This window comes from Pygocentrus nattereri, chromosome 30 (assembly GCF_015220715.1).
Source record: "Pygocentrus nattereri isolate fPygNat1 chromosome 30, fPygNat1.pri, whole genome shotgun sequence".
Lineage (NCBI taxonomy): Eukaryota > Metazoa > Chordata > Actinopteri > Characiformes > Serrasalmidae > Pygocentrus > Pygocentrus nattereri.
The window spans coordinates 3,906,994-3,931,764 of NC_051240.1; the positions used below are offsets into that span (position 1 = coordinate 3,906,994).

General features: G+C 42.6%; 1 protein-coding gene across 1 annotated transcript in view; it reads left to right on the forward strand.

Moving 5' to 3' along the window:
• The window catches only part of usp43a (ubiquitin specific peptidase 43a), a 78,893-nt gene that overhangs the window by 40,401 nt on the left and 13,721 nt on the right, over window positions 1-24,771 (forward strand). Inside the window, exons 9-12 of the mRNA XM_037536487.1 lie at window positions 1,880-1,983; window positions 11,737-11,814; window positions 12,505-12,634; window positions 22,185-22,512. Of these exons, the coding sequence (XP_037392384.1) occupies window positions 1,880-1,983; window positions 11,737-11,814; window positions 12,505-12,634; window positions 22,185-22,512 (640 nt within the window). The remainder of the gene's footprint in view (window positions 1-1,879; window positions 1,984-11,736; window positions 11,815-12,504; window positions 12,635-22,184; window positions 22,513-24,771) is intronic.

The following is a 24,771-nucleotide window of genomic DNA, read 5'->3' on the forward strand; positions in this document are numbered from 1 at the left end:
TGCGTGTAAGAATATTTTTGGAATAAATCCTTTAAAATTCAAATAACCTTTTTTGCCTGACTTGCCAAGCCCCTTTCCTGGCCAGCCTGGCTGCAGTGGCCCCTGCTGTTCCAGACCTTGCACAGCTGTAAACCCCATTTCTTTGAGCTGAATCTTTAAAAACGCAGAATAAATGAGTCATTAGTGCAGAATAGAGCGTTGCTGCTGTAGAAAGCGGAGCCGATCTTTCACTTTAAGCCTCCGGAACGCGGCCGACTCCTCAAACAAAAGGTTGTCGTTCTCATCTGCTGGTTAAATTTTTATATTAGCTGTTTAATTTATTTCTCTTTATGCTCCACTGCCGTTCCATTTTCTCTAGCGACATCTTAAATTGTTCCTTCAGCTGCCTGACTCTCCACAATGAGCTGAACTTCCAGTCTCCAGCAGAAAAGGGGACTGTGCTGCCTTTAGAGAACCGTCTGCATTAGAGATAAAAACAATGAGCTTCAGAACAGAGGCAGCATTTAATGAAGCTCAGTCCAGCTACTGATGGCTTGATAAATGCTGTCTTTTATGTTCCACAACAACTAAACTGTGTATATATAGCTACACTCTTTAAGAACTTTAGAACCATGAATTATATATAGACACATTTGCATGATTAAATGGTTCTCTGTATGGTGAAATCGTTCTTCAGATCGATGAAGAATGTGTTGTTTTTGAAAATGGTTCTATGTAGCACCAAAAAGGTTCTGCTTTTGTGACAGCATCGAGGTTGTAACATAGGAAGAGCCCTTTTTGGTGCTATATAGAACCATTTTCAAAAACAACACGTTAGCAGTACCATTACATAAAGGTTCTATATAGAACTATATACAACACATTCTCTGTCAATCTGAAGAACAATTTCACCATGTAAAGAACCATTTAAGCATGGTGAAATTGGGTTCTTAACTAAAATGGGGTTCTAAATAGAACCATAAGCCCTCAAAGAACCGTTTGCATGATTAAAGCATTATTTGCATCAATTAAATAGTTCTTCAGTGTCACGGTTGGCTCCTCCCACTACTCCACGTGCTTTTTCTGTTTACTTTTTGATCATCCACCTACATTTGTTTTGTCATCTAAGTCCGGCCCCTTGTTTCGTGACTCCGCCCCTGATTGTTTCCAGCTGTCCCTCATCTTCCCTGCTGTATTTAAGCCCTGTGTTTGCCCCTTGTCTTTGCTGGTCTTGGTTTGATGTATGTTTTGTCTGTCTTGCACTTCAGTCTGTGTTTATTTTGTCATGTCTGTCCCGCGATCTCTCCGCGTTGGTTATATGAACCTGGACTGTCGTGACCACGACCCTGGATTTGCCCTCAATAAAAGTCGCTTATCTCAGCACGTGCGTCCACATCCTCGCTCCGCATTACATTCAGATTGATGAGAAGTATGTTAATACGGTTTTATATACAGTCTTTTTGTGGATGATTCTATATAACACCAGAAAGGGACCTTCTATTGTTACAGGCTTGACATTTTACAATGGAAGAACCCTTTCTGTGCTGTATAGAACCCTTCTCAAAATAATTATACATTAAATTGTCCACGACACATTCTACATCACTCCGAAGAACCATTTATTGACGCGAAGAACCCGTTAATCATGCAGAGGGTTGTATGAGTGTTTATGGTTCAATATAAAACCATTGTCTTTTACAAAATAACTCTTTAAAAAGTCTTATTTAAGTGTGTCTATTGACATTAACAATGTGCATGGTGTTATCACATGATGTAACAGGCTCATCCAAGAGTTATTACTCCAAAAATACAATAAAAGATGTGTAATATTCTCATCTCTGTTATCTCTGTTTATTGTGTGTGTGTGTGTGTGTGTGTGTGTGTGTGTGTGTTCTTTCAGAACGCGGGTGTTTTATTCCGGATCCGTGTGGTAGGCGGATCCACGTCCTGCAGTTATCTCTCTCCTCAGGACAGAAGGCCTTTATTACATCCAGCAATCGACAGGTGAGTGGAGCGTTTCCTTAAACTGCAGGCTTATTATTGAGTTGCCCTTATTTTGTGTAGGTTAATGTGATGAAAACAATGATCATAATATAATTAACGCAACTATTTCCCAGCCTGCCTTTGTCTTTTACGTTAGGCCCAAAGTTTTATTGCACACTTCTCTAGCATAAGACAGGGGCCGGAAACATGCGGCTCTAGAACTGCTTGCAGCTCTTTTACTGCCCTGTTGTGGCTCCAGAGCAGAATTATGTTTAAAATAATTGTCCTTTGTAGTAAAATAAAGCTCTGCTGATCGTTCTAACACTGCTTTAACAGTAAATGGTCTTAGACACTGTAGTTAATGTGAACCTGCTAATTCCCCCTTTAACCCTGAAGATCAGTGCAGACTTTTGGTCACCATAGCAACGCAGATAATCTCTTCTAACTAGTAGCTAATGAAAAGACAAAGAGAAAGGTTTAAGATGAACATCGATATTTCGGTGACAAATGGACTTGTTTGCATTTATAATCACTCCAGCTGGTTTCCTGAGACGTGTAATTTGGAGCGAGAAACTGTCAAACACCTAAACGTCACAGAACTGAAGTCAGTTTCTCATTCAGCAGCTGCTTATGTGAATTTTCCTGTTCCACCATAAATGGTGTAGCAGTTACAGAACAATTGGAACAAGAAGCTGGAGAATGAGAAGCTGACTTCAGATGAACACTGCGACATTTTACAAGGAGCCGTTCTACTTTTGTGGAAAAGTTTCCTGCTGGAGATGCGAGAAATGCAGCTGTAGCTGAGCTAACGCTTAAAACAGAGCAAAGTAAGCCTGCTTCTTGTTTATATTTTTAGCCTATACTAGTATATTAGCATATACTGAGATATATTTACAATCAATATGGTAAAACAGACATAAAATATTGTGGCTCCCAAGGTGGTTTCACTTTTGTTAAAAGGACAAAACAGCTCTTCTCCTACGTTTGGGTTGTGACCTCTGCCCTAAGAATAACTCAGCCTGTTTGAAGTCCCTGTAGTAAGTGAATAATAAGCCTTCGTGTGTAATAAACCTTAAATTTTAAGGGGTTCGACTTTGACAATGTGCTTTTAAGACTGTTATATGTAAACAAGCCCTTTTCTGATTGGCTGTTCTGTATTGTGTAGTGAATTGTATTGAGACTGCTAGATTGTTGCTGAGTGGCTGGTGGTCAGTGTAGTTGCTTGGGTGTAGCTGGGCGGTTGTTAGGTTATTTCAGGTTGTTGCTAAGGTGTTGTTGTGTTATCTTAGGTGGTTGCTAGGGAGGTTCTGTGGTACCATTAGGCAGTAACTATAGCATTTCTCATATTTGCTAGGGTATTGCTAGGTAGTTACTTTGGTATTGCAGGTGGTTGTCATAGTAATTATTTAGTAATTACTACTGACTTGCTTTGGTGTCCCAGGTGGTTGCTAGGATCAGTCTCTGTAGTAAATCATGCAGTATCTACTGTGAATTAGTATGAATGCTCCAACAAATTATTCGGTAACTACTATGAAACTAATGTGTAAGTTCTGAGCGAGGAATCAAAGCATAGAGCTGTAGGTTTTGAGGGATTAGCCAAGCCTGAAGTCCAAATTAAGTAGAAATATATTCCAACTGAATATTTGCTTTAGTTGCTTTACTGACATGACAGAATTGCTGAATGCAGAATGTCGGATGATTTCCAGAAGTCTGTGATACTTTCTTTTGACCACACTGGACTGAACTGTTTCTGTACACATTAACTGTAGAAGTAAAGAGCCCGTCTGACTGGCACCATATGCAAAGAAGAACCTGTCCTTCTCCAACTTTGTGGTTTTTTAATTCAGTAAAAGAAAACGCCTGGCTTGTATGCAAAGCACACTGCCCTCCCCCAAGTGGATGGCTGAGTTCGTAGCTGTAGCTGTGTTTGTCCAAGCGATGATTTCATGTGCCAGTTTGCTGTAAAAGCATCTGAGTGTGCTGTCAAAGCTTTTTGGATTTCTGCCATATTCAGCATTATTATTCCAACACTGTCACCACAGCTTGGTTATTATTGTGGCCCGTTACTGTGTAATTAGGGTTTACCTCAATGTAATTAGGAACAGCTTAGTGGCTGCATGTTTGTCACAGTTACTGCATATTGCATTTTGCCACAAATGCTGTTTGCTTATCTGAGCTGAGAAAAACAGCTCCATGTTGGGGCCCAGGATTTGAATGAGTTCTGTGCAGGGGCCCTAGTTTGAATAAGCTCTGTGTTAGGGCCCAGTATTTGAATGAGCTCTGTGCTGGGGCTCAAAGTGTGCATGAGTTCTGTGCTAAGGGCCAGTGTCCAGTGGGCTCTGTGTTGGTGCCCATTATTTGAATGTGAATTATGTTTGTGCTGGGGCCAAGTGCTTGAGCTCTGTGCTGGGGCCCAGTGTCTGACTGAGCTCCTAGATGAGGTCTAGAATTTGAATGAGCTCTGTGATAGAGCCCAGTGATCATTGACCTCTGTGCCAAGTGTTTCGGCTTCATGCTGGTGTCTAAAGGATCTCTGTGCGGGAGCCTACTGTTTAAAGGAGCTCCGTACTGGAGCCCAGTGTCTAAAAGAGCTCCATGCTGGAGCCCAGTGTGTGAATAAACTCTGCACAGCAGCACAATGTGTAAGTGAGCTCCATGCTAGAGCCTATTGTCTAAATGAGCTCTGTACAGGGACTTGGTGATTGAGCTCCATGCTTGGGCCCAGTGCATATGGAATCACCATCTATCACCATTAGTTTTCATGCATTGCAGTTGTCAGTCAGGTCGGACCATTTGGAATCTCCAAAAATTCGACATCTGTGACTTTTATGCACAAATTACTTAAGAGTTGTTTTGAGGTCAAGTTTTCTTTTAACAAGGTTTGTTTTAGTGTGTGTTTTTAGTGGTCCATGTCCTGAATCAGCCCTAAAAATCTGGCAACGTCTTGTAGCAGCGCAAGGTAGACTTTTTATTTTTAACTCAAGATTGTGTTTGTTAAACTGATAAAATGTGCAGTAGCCATCCTCAAACCACTTTCAGCCAACATTAGTGCTTGCCAGTCATCGAATGTGTTAAAGAGCTCTGTGCTGGGGTCCAGTGTGGAAATGAGTTCTCTGTTTTGGCCCAGTGTGTAAATGAGCTCTGTGCTGGGGTCCAGTGTGTAAATGAGCTCTGTGCTGGGGTCCAGTGTGTAAATGAGCTCTGTGCTGGGGTCCAGTGTGTAAATGAGCTCTGTGCTGGGATCCAGTGTGGAAATGAGCTCTGTGCTGGGGTCCAGTGTGGAAATGAGCTCTGTGCTGGGGTCCAGTGTGTAAATGAGCTCTGTGCTGGGGTCCAGTGTGTAAATGAGCTCTGTGCTGGGATCCAGTGTGGAAATGAGCTCTGTGCTGGGGTCCAGTGTGGAAATGAGTTCTCTGTTTTAGCCCAGTGTGTAAATGAGCTCTGTGCTGGGGTCCAGTGTGTAAATGAGCTCTGTGCTGGGGTCCAGTGTGGAAATGAGCTCTGTGCTGGGGTCCAGTGTGGAAATGAGTTCTCTGTTTTGGCCCAGTGTGGAAATGAGCTCTGTGCCGGGGTCCAGTGTGTAAATGAGCTCTGTGCTGGGGTCCAGTGTGTAAATGAGCTCTGTGCTGGGGTCCAGTGTGGAAATGAGCTCTGTGCTGGGGTCCAGTGTGGAAATGAGCTCTGTGCTGGGGTCCAGTGTGGAAATGAGTTCTCTGTTTTGGCCCAGTGTGGAAATGAGCTCTGTGCTGGGGTCCAGTGTGGAATTGAGCTCTGTTCTGGGGTCCAGTGTGGAAATGAGCTCTGTGCTGGGGTCCAGTGTGGAAATGAGCTCTGTGCTGGGGTCCAGTGTGGAAATGATTCTCTGTTTTGGCCCAGTGTGGAAATGAGCTCTGTGCTGGGGTCCAGTGTGGAATTGAGCTCTGTGCTGGGGTCCAGTGTGTAAATGAGCTCTGTGCTGGGGTCCAGTGTGGAATTGAGCTCTGTGCTGGGGTCCAGTGTGGAAATGAGCTCTGTGCTGGGGTCCAGTGTGGAATTGAGCTCTGTGCTGTGGTCCAGTGTGGAAATGAGCTCTGTGCTGGGGTCCAGTGTGGAAATGAGCTCTGTGCTGGGGTCCAGTGTGGAAATGAGTTCTCTGTTTTGGCCCAGTGTGGAAATGAGCTCTGTGCTGGGGTCCAGTGTGTAAATGAGCTCTGTGCTGGGGTCCAGTGTGTAAATGAGCTCTGTGCTGGGGTCCAGTGTGGAAATGAGCTCTGTGCTGGGGTCCAGTGTGGAAATGAGTTCTCTGTTTTGGCCCAGTGTGGAAATGAGCTCTGTGCCGGGGTCCAGTGTGGAATTGAGCTCTGTGCTGGGGTCCAGTGTGTAAATGAGCTCTGTGCTGGGGTCCAGTGTGGAAATGAGCTCTGTGCTGGGGTCCAGTGTGGAAATGAGCTCTGTGCTGGGGTCCAGTGTGGAAATGAGTTCTCTGTTTTGGCCCAGTGTGTAAATGAGCTCTGTGCTGGGGTCCAGTGTGGAATTGAGCTCTGTGCTGGGGTCCAGTGTGGAAATGAGCTCTGTGCTGGGGTCCAGTGTGGAATTGAGCTCTGTGCTGGGGTCCAGTGTGGAAATGAGCTCTGTGCAGGGGTCCAGTGTGGAAATGAGCTCTGTGCTGGGGTCCAGTGTGTAAATGAGCTCTGTGCTGGGGTCCAGTGTGGAATTGAGCTCTGTGCTGGGGCCCAGTGTGTAAATGAGTTCTGTGCTGGGGTCCAGTGTGGAAATGAGCTCTGTGCTGGGGTCCAGTGTGGAAATGAGCTCTGTGCTGGGGTCCAGTGTGGAAATGAGCTCTGTGCTGGGGTCCAGTGTGGAATTGAGCTCTGTGCTGGGGCCCAGTGTGTAAATGAGTTCTGTGCTGGGGTCCAGTGTGGAAATGAGCTCTGTGCTGGGGTCCAGTGTGGAAGTGAGCTCTGTGCTGGGGTCCAGTGTGGAAATGAGCTCTGTGCTGGGGTCCAGTGTGGAAATGAGTTCTCTGTTTTGGCCCAGTGTGGAAATGAGCTCTGTGCTGGGGTCCAGTGTGGAATTGAGCTCTGTGCTGGGGTCCAGTGTGGAAATTAGTTCTGTGCTGGGGTCCAGTGTGTAATTGAGCTCTGTGCTGGGGTCCAGTGTGGAAATGAGTTCTCTGTTTTGGCCCAGTGTGGAAATGAGCTCTGTGCTGGGGTCCAGTGTGGAATTGAGCTCTGTGCTGGGGTCCAGTGTGGAAATGAGCTCTGTGCTGGGGTCCAGTGTGGAAATGAGCTCTGTGCTGGGGTCCAGTGTGGAAATGAGTTCTCTGTTTTGGCCCAGTGTGGAAATGAGCTCTGTGCTGGGGTCCAGTGTGTAATTGAGCTCTGTGCTGGGGTCCAGTGTGGAAATGAGCTCTGTGCTGGGGTCCAGTGTGGAAATGAGCTCTGTGCTGGGGTCCAGTGTGGAAATGAGCTCTGTGCTGGGCTCCAGTGTGGAAGTGAGCTCTGTGCTGGGGTCCAGTGTGGAAATGAGCTCTGTGCTGGGGTCCAGTGTGGAAATGAGTTCTCTGTTTTGGCCCAGTGTGGAAATGAGCTCTGTGCTGGGGTCCAGTGTGGAATTGAGCTCTGTGCTGGGGTCCAGTGTGTAAATGAGCTCTGTGCTGGGGTCCAGTGTGGAAGTGAGCTCTGTGCTGGGGTCCAGTGTGGAAATGAGCTCTGTGCTGGGGTCCAGTGTGGAAATGAGTTCTCTGTTTTGGTCCAGTGTGGAAATGAGCTCTGTGCTGGGGTCCAGTGTGGAATTGAGCTCTGTGCTGGGGTCCAGTGTGGAAATGAGCTCTGTGCTGGGGTCCAGTGTGGAAATGAACTCTGTGCTGGGGTCCAGTGTGGAAATAAGCTCTGTGCCGGGGTCCAGTGTGGAAATGAGCTCTGTGCTGGGGTCCAGTGTGGAATTGAGCTCTGTGCTGGGGCCCAGTGTGTAAATGAGTTCTGTGCTGGGGTCCAGTGTGGAAATGAGCTCTGTGCTGGGGTCCAGTGTGGAAATGAGCTCTGTGCTGGGGTCCAGTGTGGAAATGAGCTCTGTGCTGGGGTCCAGTGTGGAATTGAGCTCTGTGCTGGGGCCCAGTGTGTAAATGAGTTCTGTGCTGGGGTCCAGTGTGGAAATGAGCTCTGTGCTGGGGTCCAGTGTGGAAATGAGCTCTGTGCTAAGGCCAAGTGCTTCACTGACCTCCATGCTAGAGCCAAGTTTGGAAATAAGCTCCGTTCTGGGCTTAATGTGGAAATGAGCTCTGTGCTGGGACACAATGTGGAAGTGAACTCTATGCTAAGGTCTAGTGCTTCACTGAGGTCTGTGCTAGGGCCCAATATGGAAATGAGCTTTGTGCTGGGGCTCAGTGTGGAAATGAGCTCAGTACTGGGGCCCAGTCATGAAAATGAGCTTCATGTTGGGCCCCAGTGTAGAAATGACCTCTGTGTTTGAACATGAAGGTAACTGGTTTTCTGCTGAACATAATCGAAAGCTTTTTTACGCATGTGACTTGTTTCAGCTGTTTTCCATAGTTTTGTCTCTCCAGACGTCCAAATATCTTCAGCTTTCATTCCTCTTATTAGTCACGGGGGGCTTTTTCTTGCATTGCAACTAAAACTATATCCGTGTGTGTAGACCCTGTTGTGTACTAAATCCTCAAATGCAAAATTCCTGTCTGTTTCTGTCAGCCATAACAAACTGCCAGTGATAATGGTACAGGCACCAGAGCTGTAATTATTATTGTAAAATAAATACTGTCTTTAGAGAAACTGCACAGGGTGGGAGAGATGGACTTTTCTTTCTCTGTTGGCTAAAGCTTAAGTTTAAGTGATACTTTTTTATCCCACAAACGGGGAAATTCCACCTCTGCATTTAACCTCTCCGTGAAGTGAAACACCACATACACACACTAGTGAGCACACACACACTAGGGGGCAGTGAGCACACTTGCCCGGAGCGGTGGGCAGCCCTATCCACGGCGCCCGGGGAGCCCTCCAGCCCACGCCTGCCCCCGCATTTTGTAAATGTGAACAGTTTCAGGAATGATCAGTGACTTTTTAGTGTATTAAAAATATTAACCATTTAGAAACTTTAGGAAGTCCTGCACTGGTTAGATACCACAGTACACGGTAGATACAGTAGAGACAGTGGTGATAGAAACCATAGTATCTAGTCATTGCACAGATACCACAATATGTTCCAAAAAAGCATCATTATATGTCTATAAATCACTAAATGGTTTAGGACCTACACATATTCTCCCCTTGGAATTATAAGGTTCTATCTGTGTTCTGAGCAGTTTTGAGATATTGAAATGAATTCGTACATGAAAATGACTGATAACCTAAATGCATTCTAAATGTACAAAATCAAAATCAGATTTTTAAATGTTTTGGTAACACTTTCTGTGAACGTCACATTTGTAAGCATCTATAAACGCATTCATAACATGTTATAATGCATTCATAAGGCGTCATAAACATGGCAAAAAATATTTATAAGAATGCATTACACGTTATAGACGTTTATTATGCAGTAGAAAATGTTAAAATAATGCATTAATAGTACTGTTCATAACAAATTATAAGAGGTCATGAGTTTTGTTTGTCTGCTCTAAGTAAAGTGAAGCGCACTGGACTAAAGCCTCCTCCAGTGTTAAGAGTGAGGCTTCACTTTGAAGTATTAACTGAAGGATTTACTGAAACACTAAAACATACGCAATAAAGCTCATTACAGGCTTCAAGTGTCAGAGTTTAAACTAGAGCTGCCATCAGTGTTTTACTCAATGTGGGAAAGTACACCACTGTTAATGTACACCACCGTTAGCTTGGCACTAACTTAACACTGCATATCTAATAGAATGCTAGCAGAAATTACTACTGCTATAGTGTAGTGTAGTGATGTTACAGAGTGAAGGGTTCTAGCACTTGATGTTAGAACCAGTGAGGGAACAAATTACAATCACAGCACTCTACTATCTCGACTCTCCGTCTCCAGGCCTTCACTCCACAGTTACTTTACACTCAGTGTAATGTCAGGGGGATCAGGGGAGGGGCTGATGGGTAGTTTTGTTTGCTGTGGTGGAACATTTAAAGTGAAATGGCTGGTTAAGAAAAGCACTTTGCAGCGATAATCCTAGGCTGGACAATGCTCTCCAAGCTGGGACTGACTTCTTTGGCACTGACAGTATAACATGTTATTAACACGACTAATAACGCATTATATTAAGAATGAATAATGTACAACAAACATGCTTATAAAGTGTAATTTAGTGTAATTCATTTTTATAAATATTTATAATATATATAAATATAACATGTTATGATTGTGTTTATAGATGCTTACAAATGTGATATTCATAGAGAGTGTTACCATGTGTTTTTGGAACAGATCAAACGCAGATAGAACCTTGTAATCCTATGAACTCACTTTCTGCTGGGAGTTCTAAGGTTCTATCTGACATGAAAAGAAGCAACAATTTTCAGAGAACACAAAGTTTATACATGTAATTTGTTTTTAAACATAAAATTAGTCAAACAAAGTGTCTACATGGATCAGAAAGTGACATTTAATATGACATTTTAGTCATATTTTATCTTTAATGCATTTTTTATGACTTCATTTTTATTTTTAAGGGTATTTCATGTTTGTTACTGTAAAAATCAGTGCACTCATCTTTTATCCCGCTTTTATCTATTACTGATTAATAATGTTACTGTATTTATTACTGCTGTATTATATTACATTTTATCTTTTCATATTGCACATTATCACTCTGTGTGTGAAGTGTGCTGTATAAATAAACAACTGCCTGTTGCTCATCAAAAGTTTGGGGGAGGGGCGTCTAACTTTTCATAACATTCTTTAATATAAATCAGCCTTTTGTTGTTGATTTACAGTAACTTAACACATTTAGACTAGTATGTCTGGAGTTAAAGCTGAGTCAGGTTTATTTAGAGGAAGCCTCACATGTGTAAAGATTTGTATTTGTATTAGTGACAGTGATAAACTGAATAGAGCCAGAGGCCACGCCCACTTTACCCCCTTGCACTAAAACCTCTCAGATGTTTAAACCGTCTTTGGACCAAAAGAGCTTCAATATGAGTTTTTAACAACAGTCTGGAAAAGAAAACTGTCACATCATTATTTTTAAACCTGCTTTTCATGAAAAGGAAGACGCTTTAATGAACATGAGGCTGATAAATAAACACAACATTTTATTTTATGATAAACTAAACCTGCACATGAAGCTTTTGTGCTTTAAACTGTTCTGTAAAATAATAAAAATAACATTAAAATTTCAGAGATCGATGAATAACATTTTATCCCTGATCAGAGAGTGACACCTTGTGGACAGATGGAGAACACACATTTTACATTTGAGTGGAGATTTGTTTGAAGTGATAATATGTTTGATTATGTTGTTTCTCTATGACACATCATCTATAAACATGGGCTGAAGTGTCAGGCTTCAGGTTTGCTGGCGCTGCTAATTTTGGCTTTAGTCCATGTTTATAGATAACAGAGAGTCATACAGTGTCAGAAACCATATAATCAAGCCTGATGGAGACACTGAACCCCACCACATGCTCCGATAGAAGGTTTTGATGATTTAGGTATGCAAGTAGCACGTCTTGGCTGATTAACTACATTTGGGGTAAGGGTGTGGGGTAAGAGTGCGTTGGGGTGGAGCTCTAGACTCATTTTAACCAGCTGTGCGCAATAGTGCATCCCTGGAGAGCAAGAAGACTGAATTGCTGTGTTTTCTTCCTCCAGAGTGTTAAAGCTGTGTGGTCCCGGAGGCCCCCCGCATGTGAAACTAGTCATCGAGTGGGAAACAAAGGTCAAAGAATGGTGAGCTGCTTTGAATGTTTACATTTTTTTAGATCTGACCCATTTGTTTTTTTATTTCTGGAGTTTATATTAGGGTTAGATTTGAGTTTGAGGTTACAGGAGAAAGAAAAAAACATGCTCTACTTTTAATGTAAGTTCATTCCTTATGAAATATCTATGCTCAATGTGAAAGACAACAGGTATTTTCAAATTATGTCAAGTTTTCTTGTCACAGCAGCGATATATATATTTCATATTGGTATTTACGTATTACACGTATTATACATAAGTGATTATTAATGATATATGTTATATAATATGATATAATATATATATACACTATATTGCCAAAACTATAAAGAGGTGTTTCAATCACTTCCATGGCTACAGGTGTATAAAGCCGAGCCCCTAGGCCTGCAGACTGCTTCTACAGACATTAGTGAAAGAATGGCTCGCTCTCAGGAGCTCAGTGAATTCCAGCGTGGTGCCGTGATCGGACGCCACCTGTGCAACAAGTCCAGTCGTGAAATTTCCTCTCTACTAAATATTCCACAGGCAATATAGTGTGTGTATTGAGGATTTTGGTAAATGAGGCCTAATATTGAGGCCCAATTACATGGAATAAAACCAAGCCCTTGTGTGTGTGTGTGTGTGTGTGTGTGTGTGTGTGTGTGTGTGTGTGTGTGTGTGTGTGTGTGTGTGTGTGTGCAGTTTGTTTGGCAGTATTCAGGAGGAGTGTGTGAAGGATGCTGAAAGTGTTCGTGAGCAGCAGCAGAATCACCTGCAGCAGCACAGCTGCACACTGGATGACTGTTTTCAGCTCTACACCAAAGAGGAGCAGGTACACACGCTACTGTCTTTTCACCCCTTAGTACTCCGATTAAGATACTCAGCCTCAGGCAGGCTGTGCCCGATGATGGTTAATCGAGTGAAAGTGGTAACAGCAGGCCAGTGATGATAGAAACTCATTTACTGCCGTCTTAAGGAAAATACACTGTCAAACGTTGATGTGGAATTCTTAAAGGATCAGCTTTTCTCAAGTAGAAGTGTAGATGTTAAAAGCTGACCCTGAAAATAGACGATACAGATGCGTTTTTCACTTTCACCTATTGTTACATCTCAGTGTTCTGCCTAGCGCCCTGCTGGGTACTTTAGTCAATGTATAGTAGGTGTACTAACAAAACCTTTTTAAAAGTGAAGGTTTAAGTCATGAGGATGACCCCGGGAAAAGGAGTGATATTCCACATATGTCTCTGATGTGGACTGGATGATGCATGGAATGCATGGAATGAAGGGTTTCCAGCGTGATGGTCGGTCCTTAGTGATTTCCTGAGTGTCTATTGGTCAGTTTCACACAGAATGTAGACGGACACACAAATCCACCAGTTCCACACGGTGAGAGGCAGCCCCTCTTCATAGCCTCATAACTCTGGATGTGAGTCACATACGAGCTTGTAAGATGCAATGAAAAAGGTGACTCTACAGATTCTGGAAATGTTTGAACTGTATTTCTGTGCAGGATCATCACAAAGATACAGAAACACATACAGAAACAGGTAATTTAATGTGTGGGTGAGTTTGACCCTAAAGGGAAAAGTGGTCAGACGCACACTCATGCGCATTTGGCAATTTTCAGTCAGGCATACGATACATTCATTTGTGAGAAGGTATTTATGAGGAGGTTAATTATATATATTTCCTAAAGTGTTCACTCACCCATCCAAATCATTGAGATCAGGTGTTCCAATCACTTCCATGGCCACAGGTGTATAAAGCCAAGCCCCTAGGCCTGCAGACTGCTTCTACAGACATTAGTGAAAGAATGGGTCGCTCTCAGGAGCTCAGTCAATTCCAGTGTGGTACCATGATAGGATGCCATCTCTGCAACAAGTCCAGTCATGAAATTTCCTCACTACTAAATGTTCCACAGTCACCTGTCAGTGGGATTATAACAAAGTGATTGGGAAAGACAGCAACTCAACCACGAAGTGGTTGGCCACGTAAAATGACAGAGCAGGGTCAGTGGATGCTGAGGGGCATAGTGCAGTGTCAACTTCCAAACTTCATGTGGTCTTCAATAGTTCAAGAACAGTGTAGAGAGCTTCATGGAATGGGTTTCCATGGCCGAGCAGCTGCATCCAAGACTTACATCACCAAGCACAATGCAAAGCATCAAATGCAGTGGTGTAAAGCGCCGCCACTGGACTCTAGAGCAGTGGAGACGTGTTCTTTGGAGTGACCAATCACGCTTCTTCATCTGGCAATCCGATGGATGACTCTGGGTTTGGCGGTTGCCAGGAGGAGGGTACTTGTCTGACTGCATTGTGCCGAGTGTAAAGTTTGGTGGGGGGGGGGATCATGGCGTGGGGTTGTTTTTCAGGAGTTGGGCTCGGCCCCTTAGTTCCAGTGAAAGGAACTCTTAATGCTTCAGCACCAAGAGATTTTGGACAATTTAATGCTCCCAACTTTGTGAGAACAGTTTGGGGACGGCCCCTTCCTATTCTGACATTACTGCACACCAGTGCACAAAGCAAGGACCATAAAGACATGGATGTGGAAGGATTTGACTGGCCTGCACAGAGTCCTGACCTCAACCCTAGTTAGAGCGGAGACTGAGAGCCAGGCCTTCTCATCCAATGTTGTCTGACGTCACAAATATGCTTCTGGAAGAACGGTCAAACATTCCCATAAACACACTCCTAACCCTTGTGGAAAGCTTTCCCAGAAGAGTTGAAGTTGTTATAGCTAGAAAGGGTGGGCCGACATCTCAATTTCATAGGCGTGTGAAGACAGACGAGCGAATACTTTATGTTTATACATATATACACTATATTTCCAAAAGTATTAGCTTGTCTGCCTTCACACACATATGAAATTGAGTGAGATATAAATTAGTTACCATTTTGCACAAATTTCTCTGAATTTAAACTCTTACTGGTATTCTGACTCAAATGTTCCCAGAATCTAAAATGAGCTCTTATTGATTCCGGTCTAAATGCATAATTTATCAGAAACTGCCCCGCTGTCTCTGACACCTGCTGCAGCAAGTTTGTGGGTTTGCACTCTAGCATGCATACCTCTGCTTTCTGTTCACACCTCTGATGTTGGTAAAGAAGCTAGTAAAAGTCAGCACATTTTCTTAAAGGGGCCACAGCATTGATAGCAGGGCGACCAAGTTCATTTGACCAGTTTTTGCAAATGTTAAGATGTCTGTGTAATTTTTTCCAAAACTTAAAAATAATACATTACTACACATAAATAAGTAAATAGCTTTAAAAACAGTATTTGTATTGAAATGTCTATACATTAAAATTCAGCGTTGTTCATATGAGAACAAGTAAAAATAAAGAAAATTAAAGAATCTAACAAGGACAAATAAAAGCTTGCCATTAAAAAAATACCATTTATTTTTAATTATGGTAGTAATAATAAGAAATACAAAATGTAAATGGATATTAAGCAAAATAGTTTTAAAAAGCCAAAAGGAAAAGTTTTAAACTGAGCTAAAACAATTTGATAACGCTGTATGTACCTTTCAGCATTAATGGTGCCTTCACAGATGTGCAAGTTACCCCTGCCATGGGCACTAACACACCCCCACACCATCAGAGATGCTGGCTTTTGAACTTTGCGCTGATGACAATCCAGACAGTCCTTTTCCTCTTTGGCCCGGAGGACACGACATCCATGATTTCCAAAAACAGTTTGAAATGTGGACGCGTCAGACCACAGGACACTTTTCCACTCTGCGTCAGTCCATCTCAGATGAGCTCGGGCCCAGAGAAGCCGGCGGCGTTTCTGGGTGGTGTTGATATGTGGCTTCGCTTTGCATGGCAGAGTTTTAACTTGCACTTGTAGATGGAGCGACGAACTGAGTTCACTGACAGTGGTTTTCTGAAGTGTTCCTGAGCCCATGTGGGAACATCCGTTACAGAATGATGTCAGTTTTTAATGCAGTGCCGCCTGAGGGGTCGAAGGTCACGGGCATTCAATGTTGGTTTTCTGCCTTGCCGCTTACTTGCAGAGATTTCTCCAGATTCTCTGAATCTTTTGATGATATTATGGACTGTAGATGATGAAATCCCTAAATTTCTTGCAATTGCATGTTGAGGAACGTTGTTCTTAAACTGTTGGACTATTTGCTCACGCAGTTGTTCACAAAGTGGTGAACCTCGCCCGTCCTTGCTTGTGAACGACTGAGCCTTTCAGAGATGCTCCCTTTATACACAATCATGACACTCACCTGCTTCCAATGAACCTGTTCACCTCTGAAATGTTCGAAACAGGTGTTTTTTTGAGCATTCCTCAACTTTCCCAGTCTTTTGCTGCCCCTGTCCCAACTTCTTTGGAACGTGTTGCAGGCATCAAATTTAAAATGAATGAATATTTGCAAAAAACACTAAAGTTTATCCGTTTGAACATTAAATATCTTGTCTTTGTAGTGTATTCAATTGAATATAGGTTGAAAAGGATTTGCAATTCATCGAATTCTGTTTTTATTTATGTTTTGCCCAATGTCCCAACTTCATTGGAATTGGAGTTGTATTTTCCAAAGAAAAACATTGACCAATAGAATGGGATGCTCTGGAGCAGCTGTACATGATCCTAAGGTCACCATGCCCATTGACAAATGTGGGCTAGAGGGATGTAAAGCTCCCCAACATTGGGCTGTGGAGCAGTGGAACTGTGTTCTCTGGAGTGAGGGAGCTCCATACAATACCTTTGAGAGGAGTTGGAGTGATCCAGAACTGACCATCTGACCTCAACAATTTTTGATTTCCAAAGAAATACTGGTGTGTGCAAATTGTTGATCAGAAATTTCATAAAAATTCTACTTAAAAAGCGTCTGTGAAGCGACTGTAAATCTCAGGTATTGTGATGTTTAGCGTTTTTGCCATATTCTCCATCCTCAGTACAAAACTGGATGGCACATGATGTCTGGGAAGAGCAGCAAGGGCATTCATCTATTCTCATGAGGTGAATTGTGCTCTCTCCTTCTTTGACAAATTTGCTGTTGAGAACGACGCACCTGATTGGCTCCCAGCTCGAGTCGATGCTGGTGAAGGTCAGTTTGCTAGACATTTCCAACAGTTGGTCCTCTCTCTCTGTGACCTCTAGTGTGGCGCTCATCGTCCAATTGGTGTTGGTGCTGTCAAACCAGTGAATGGCTCCTGCTGGATAGCCGCCACTAGAGTTGCAGTAAAAGTCAGCAGGGCCACCCTCTACGATCTTTACTGGCCATGTGCTGATGGATGGTGGGTTGTACTTGGCTAATCAGAGAAAAAACACAATTTCTAAATTATTGCCATTGTTTGTCTCAAGGTGTTGTTGTAGGATCAGAAACAAAAACAGGAAGTGACTCTGAGCACAAAGGCAGAGCAGAAGGCATTTTTCACTCAGCCCTCAACCCTTACTGATGTGTCCTAACTAAACATGGGATGAAATAGACGAACACGGCTGACTCCCACCTTTAACGCTGATCCTGAAAGTTGCGTCTTTAATAATGCCACGATTAGTTACAGCAGTGTAATCATATTGTCCTTCATCAGAGACAGCAGTGTCAGTGAGCAGTAAAGAGGGATCATTTTTAGAAGCAAGTTTAAATCGATGATCTCCCTTCACTACATCATTCTGAAACCAGAACACTGGATCTGTCTCTCCTCTCTTAGTTGCAGATGCTGCAGAAATAATAATTTTCTGATCTGATCCAAAAGTTGTCTTGATAGAGCAGGAGATCTTCGTGGTCCGCCCAATGACTCCAACTGCATGCTGGCATTCCACACTGATCAGGACTGCAGAATGAGAAGAAAACCATGCAGGACTATATGCAATGCAAGACTATACACAATACAGGACTATACGCAATGCAGGCCTATACACAGTGCAGGAGTATACACAGTGCAGGACTATACACAGTGCAGGACTATACACAATACAGGACTATACACAATACAGGACTATACGCAATGCAGGACTATACACAGTGCAGGAGTATACACAGTGCAGGACTATACACAGTGCAGGACTATACACAATACAGGACTATACACAATACAGGACTATACGCAATGCAGGCCTATACGCAGTACAGGACTATACACAATACAGGACTATACGCAATGCAGGACTATACACAGTGCAGGAGTATACACAGTGCAGGACTATACACAGTGCAGGACTATACACAATACAGGACTATACGCAATGCAGGCCTATACGCAGTACAGGACTATACACAGTGCAGGCCTATACACAGTGCAGGACTATACACAGTACAGGACTATACACAGTGCAGGCCTATACACAGTGCAGGACTATACACAGTACAGGACTATACACAATGCAAGCCTATACACAGTGCAGGACTATACACAGTGCAGGACTATACACAGTGCAGGACTATACACAATGCAGGACTATACACAGTACAGGACTATACACAATACAGGACTATATGCAATGCAGACCTATACACAGTGCAGGCCTATACACAGTGCAGGCCTATACACAGTACAGGACTATACATAGTGCAGGACTATACACAGTGCAGGACTATACACAGTACAGGACCATACACAGTGCAGGACTATACACAGTGCAGGACTATACACAATGCAGGACTATACACAGTACAGGACCATACACAATACAGGACTATACACAATGCAGGACTATACACAGTACAGGACTATACGCAATGCAGGACTTTACGCAGTACAGGACTATACACAATGCAGGACTTTACATAATGCAGGATGATACACAGTGCAGGACTGAACACGATGCAGGACTATACATGACACAGGAATATACATGATGCAGGACTAAACATGATGCAGGACTATACATGATGCAGGCCTATACACAGTACAGGCCTAGACACAGTACAGGACTATACACAATGCAGGACTTTACGTAATGCAGGATGATACACAGTGCAGGACTACACACGATGCAGGACTGAACACGATGCCGGACTGAACATGATGCAGGACTATACATGACACAGGACTATACATGATGCAGGACTAAACGCAATGCAGGCCTATACACAGTGCAGGACTATACACAGTGCAGGACTATACACAGTACAGGACTATACACAGTGCAGGACTATACACAATGCAGAACTTTATGCAGTGCAGGGCTATACACAGTGCAGGACTAAGCACAATGCAGGACTAAACACGATGCAGGACTATACATGATACAGGACTAAACATGATGCAGGACTATACACAGTGCAGGACTATACACAATGCAGGACTTTACGCAGTGCAGGACTATACACAGTACAGGACTATACACAATGCAGGACTTTACGCAGTGCAGGACTATACACAGTACAGGACTATACACAATGCAGGACTTCACGCAGTGCAGGACTAAACACGATGCAGGACTAAACACAATGCAGGACTTAACATGATGCAGGACTAAACACAATGCAGGACTAAACATGATGCAGGACTATACACAATGCAGGCCTATACACAGTGCAGGACTATATACAATGCATGACAATACGCAATGCAGGACTATATGCAATGCAGGACTATACACAGTGCAGGACTATACATGATTCAGGACTATATACAATGCAGAGCTGTACGCAGTACAAAACTATACGCAATGCAGGACTATACATGATTCAGGACTATATACAATGCAGAGCTGTATGCAGTACAAAACTATACACAGTGCAGGACTATACATGATTCAGGACTATATACAATGCAGAGCTGTATGCAGTACAAAACTATACGCAATGCAGGACTATACATGATTCAGGACTATATATGATGCGGGACTAAATGCAACACAGGACTATACACTGTGCAGAACTATCTACCACAACCAAGTTCCAATTGTGATATTTAACGTAACACACAACCATCACAGCCTGTTTTCACATGTAGCAACGTAGGCAGAACACTTCTCAACTAATCGGATTATATGGTTGGAACTAAATGTTGTATAAAATGACTGAAGACATCATGTAAGTGCAGAAAAACATTTTGCTTCTTACATTTTGCTGATGTTCCAAAACATACAGATGTAAATATCACATAGAGGACCATCAGAATCACTGAAGCCATGGCTCCCTAAGAGAGAAGTTAAGAACAGGTCATTAGAGTAATGTAGGGATGAGGAAGATGTCAAAAAAATAACACAATGCTTACTAAGGTATATCACTTTACAATCTAATTACATTTTTGCAATACATAATACATATTACTTTGAGTTTGATGCAGGTTCATAAAGAGCAGACTCAAAGCACAAGCACAAAAAAAGTTCACAGTTGCATCTGAAGATGCTCTGCATCTTCTGCACTGAAGAACTGCACTGCTTTTTTGCCTTAATGGAAAAAAGACGATTTTACTTGACAAATACAAAAATATATCTAGGAATAAGTTAAATTATATTACAATATTCTTACATTCTACAATATTCTTCTTAAGATTTTGTCAATGATATGATGTAAATTGCAAAATCAGAATAGAGAAAGCGATGAAAAACACAGCTTGATCTGGTCTTGCATTAAATTTCAGAATTAATTTCCACCAATGACATGTTGTTCATGGCCTTTTACATAAGAAATGGATCCATAAAGAATAGCATGTGGAAATAATGCGCAGATAGAAACAGCAGCAAAGAACAGAACCTGCATCGTTTATGATTATTCATCCTACAGTACGATGTACAGTCAGAGAGCATCTTTCATTTCATTCATTTCCAGTCAAAACTTCTGTTAAGTGCAAGTTATTAATTTTTCAGACTCAAAAAACATATTTGGAAGATTTTGAAAAGAACCTCGAACGACCCAGAAATAAGTAAATAAATAAACAAATGGATCCTTGACCAAGTCACGCCGCACTTCTCACTCACAGCTCAGATAACCGAAACCGAAGCTCTTATTTTAGACACTTTCTGAGAAGAACCACTTTATTGGAGAAGACCATTATTCTTGGAACAGTTGAGGCAGTCAGTCCTTTGTTCTGAGAACAGTAGCAGCTCCTTTCTTTAACCACTTTAACCCCCCCCCCACTAAGCGACTTAGAAAATGTGACTTCTTTGTATTTGAGGCCCTGTAGTTACTGAATAATACACCTTGGTGCGTAATAAGCCTAAGATTTTAGGGGGTTAATTTGTCTAATTCGTTTTCTCAGTGAGGAAATCTTGACAGCTGCACGGTGAACTGAACCAGGGTTCCCTTGGAAGCTGACCGAGACGCATGTTTGTTGCAGGACGTTGATTCATTTGCTTAGTGCATACCTGAGCTTGAGTAGAGTGTTAACATCTATCAGAATGAACCGAAGCAAAGAAACAAAAATAAAGAAACCACAAATAAAAGGTGGTCTGCAACCTTTACACTGTATTGTATATTCTTATTTATCTCATTATCCTGTATCTCTGTCTCTTGCTGGAATTAGCAACCAAGAGCAGAACATCATTATGTACTAGGAGATTAGTTGGAGTAGTTTATGTAAAAGTGGGTTATTTCTTTCTTTTTTTTTCCAGGCTCAAGTATCATAGTGCTAAGAACAAAACAGAATTAAAGAATTAAATTAAATAAATGTATTTCACAAACTATTTTACAGACTGTGGCCAAACTGCAAGTGAAAGTGTATGTTAGCAATGTCTGCAGATTTGTGGCTGGTATGGCAAAGACACAAATAAAGTCTAGGCATAAATTAAGAGGAAATAAATAAATAAATAATAAAAAAGCATGTTAAAATGTCAGTACTTACAGATACACTCTGCAGGTTGAGCAGAGAGCCAGAGCGGAGGTCACTTTTGCACAGTTTCCGTTTGACTGAGGGTGGTTTAATGTCAGCCTACAAAAACTCTAACCATACTTCTGCTCTGCACACTCAGTGGTCTTCCTGCTTTAATGTTCATGACTAATGCGGTTAAAGTCATTGGGTTAAAATGATGGTGGTTAGGGCTATTTTAGGCATACTTGGGCTCTAGGCTTACTCCAGATCAGTGCTTTCCAAGCTTTTTACAATCTTATAATAGGATTGGGTGATGTTTGTCTAACTGGCATATGTCAATGTTCATGTTAAGCCCATTCACAAGTATAATTTTTTTAAACCAAATAAGGGTCTCAAGAATTTTTTTGTCTAAACCAGGGGTTGTTAAACTTTTGGGTTGCAACAAGGCCATTTTGTCCTTTCAACAAAATTCAAACCACCTTGGGAGCCACAGCATTTTATGTCCGTTTTACCATCTTGGTAAACGGTCCATTCTTCTCTAAATTATCGATTTCGTGTTAAATCTTTCCAGTTTGTTGTCTCAATTCCTTAAAGCCGACTGTGTAATAAGCTGTGTGTGTGTGTGTGTGTGTGTGTGTGTGTGTGTGTGTGTGTGTGTGTGTGTGTGTGCAGTTGGCTCCAGATGATGCGTGGAAGTGTCCTCACTGTAAGCAGTTGCAGCAGGGCATGCTGAAGCTGAGCCTCTGGACTCTGCCGGACATCCTCATCCTGCACCTGAAGCGATTCCGCCAGGTGGCTGACCGCAGGAACAAGCTCTCCACACTGGTCAGATTCCCCATGAGTGGGCTGGACATGGCGCCCCATGTGGCCAAACGCAGTCACAGCGTCCGAAACCTCGCCTCCTGGCCACCGACGTGGACACACGGAGACTTGGACTTCCTGTACGACCTCTATGCTGTGTGTAACCACCACGGGGGGATGCATGGTGGTCACTACACAGGTACCCACACCTTAAAATTACACTCCTCCACCAAACTTGGCATAAACCTGCATCCTGGGTGGTCCAATCATTTACATTTATGGCATTTTGCTGACGCTCTTATCCAGAGCGACTTACAATTAAAAATTTTACACAGGGAGGCCAAGGTGGTGTTAGGAGTCTTGCCCAAGGACTCTTATTGGTATAGTGTAGGGGGCTTGAATCCCAGTCTACAGCGTAGAAGGCAGAGGTGTTAACCACTACACTAACCAATCATCAGTGGCCAATGCTAAGTGCAGGTGTGAACAGAGTACAGCGATACTTGGAGACACATGCTGATCTGATCACTCAAACCTCAGACAAGAAGGATATTACTTCATTAACAGGCTACAGACCCTGACAGTCTGCAGTGACAGCAGAGGAGGATAAAGTTCAGCAACCTCGCTGCTGGGTTTATTTACATGTAGGGAATCAAGGGGGGGGGGTGGGAAGGGACGGTGGAACAGGAAATTTTATTAGGTAGCTTCTGAGACATTACCATACTATTAGCGATTTTCTATGCTTGTTATGAAGAAAAGGATCATAATAGATGAAAATTATATTAAACTAAGATAATACAATGGTTACTATGTTTAACAGAGAAAATTCTCACATTTGTGGGTTTCTTTTGTCACTTGTGCTGCCACCTTGCTGGTTTTACTTTTTTCCTGATCGCACTCTGTTGGGAATGTGTCTCTGAAAAACCTCCATTTGGAGGTCCATGTAGTCCTAAACCTTTTCCCTACCCCTCCATGGCAACAACAATCGGGACACCCTACCCCTAGACGTGAATGCCCAAATGGAGAGGTAGGGCTGAGTGATAGGGTCAAGAGGTAAAACGGGATTGGGCCTAAATCTCTGCTGTTTAAATTAGGATTATTAATAAATTATTATTATTATTATTATTATTATTATTCAAGACACATGTTGATGGCAGGTATGAACAGCTGTATGTCTCTCTGACCACTTATAAGCAGATCACTTGAAACAGAAGTGTGATTGGTTGATTCCTTTGTTACTTCACGTAATTTGCGTTAGGTTGTCTCTTCAGCTCCTGAAGTCCTCGCCAATAGAAAAGCTCACTTATCTGTATCAACCTAGAAACCACCGAGAAAAATATTTCCTGATTGGCCAGTTTCCGCTCTGAGTTTCACGTACTTATTCATTTTATTTCCATCCTAAACTTTAAAACCATTAACTTTATAAACTTTAAAACTGTCAGAACATTTTAGAGATAAAAAATTCAAACTGCTTAGTTAAGACATGTTTTGTGTCTCAAATTTGCTTCTTAATTTTTAGCTCTGGACCATGGAGACTAGCTAACAAGTAAGCTTATACCCGTCCAGTTAGCGTGGTGCTAACTGGACTAGTAGCAGATATCTTCAAACTTGATTTATTTCTGTATTTTAGTGCATGTTTACAGACATGAATGAGTGAATTTAGATTTAGATAGATGCTAATCGGTGGGGTGGAAGCTTCCATTTGGGGGCAGTCGTGGGCTGGAGGTTAGGGAACTGGCCCTGTGACCGGAAGGTTGCTGGTTCGATCCCCAGAGCCGACAGTCCATGACTGAGGTGTCCTTGAGCAAGACACCAAACCCCCAACTGCTCCCCGGGCGCCGTGGATAGGGCTGCCCACTGCTCTGGGCAAGTGTGCTCACTGCCCCCTAGTGTGTGTGTATTCACTAGTGTGTATGTGGTGTTTCACTTCACGGATGGGTTCAATACGGAGATGGAATTTCCCCGTTTGTGGGATTAAAAAAAAAGTATCACTTACCTACATTAGCCTTTTAGCTCCAGTGCTAAAACTAAGCCTCCTCTTGATCATCTTGATCCTAAGTTGAGCTCAGCTGGTCCTGCCTAGCATTTTTGTACCTGACACAGAGCATGCTAGGATGTTAATTGCTTAACCAGCTGTGTGGAAGCAGCTGCACTATTTGTGTTTCTCCGCTCATTTATTCAAGTTGCCGCTCATCTGTTTTATAGCTTTCTGAGCACTTTGCTTTAGAATCTAATGTTTCCTGTTTAGTTTTTAGAGTTAAGAGTTTTTAAAACTAAGTTTGGCTGGTAATTGTGCTAAAGCATCTGTACAGAAACTGAAAATGACCTTCTCATTAGAGACTCATGACTAAATTTGTCAGAATGAGTGTTAATGGTTTGCACACCCACAGAGGACACAGAGCTCAGGAGAAGCTCCAGCTTTGTAAACAGTGGTGATTTGCGTAGCGGATGAAGTGTGAAT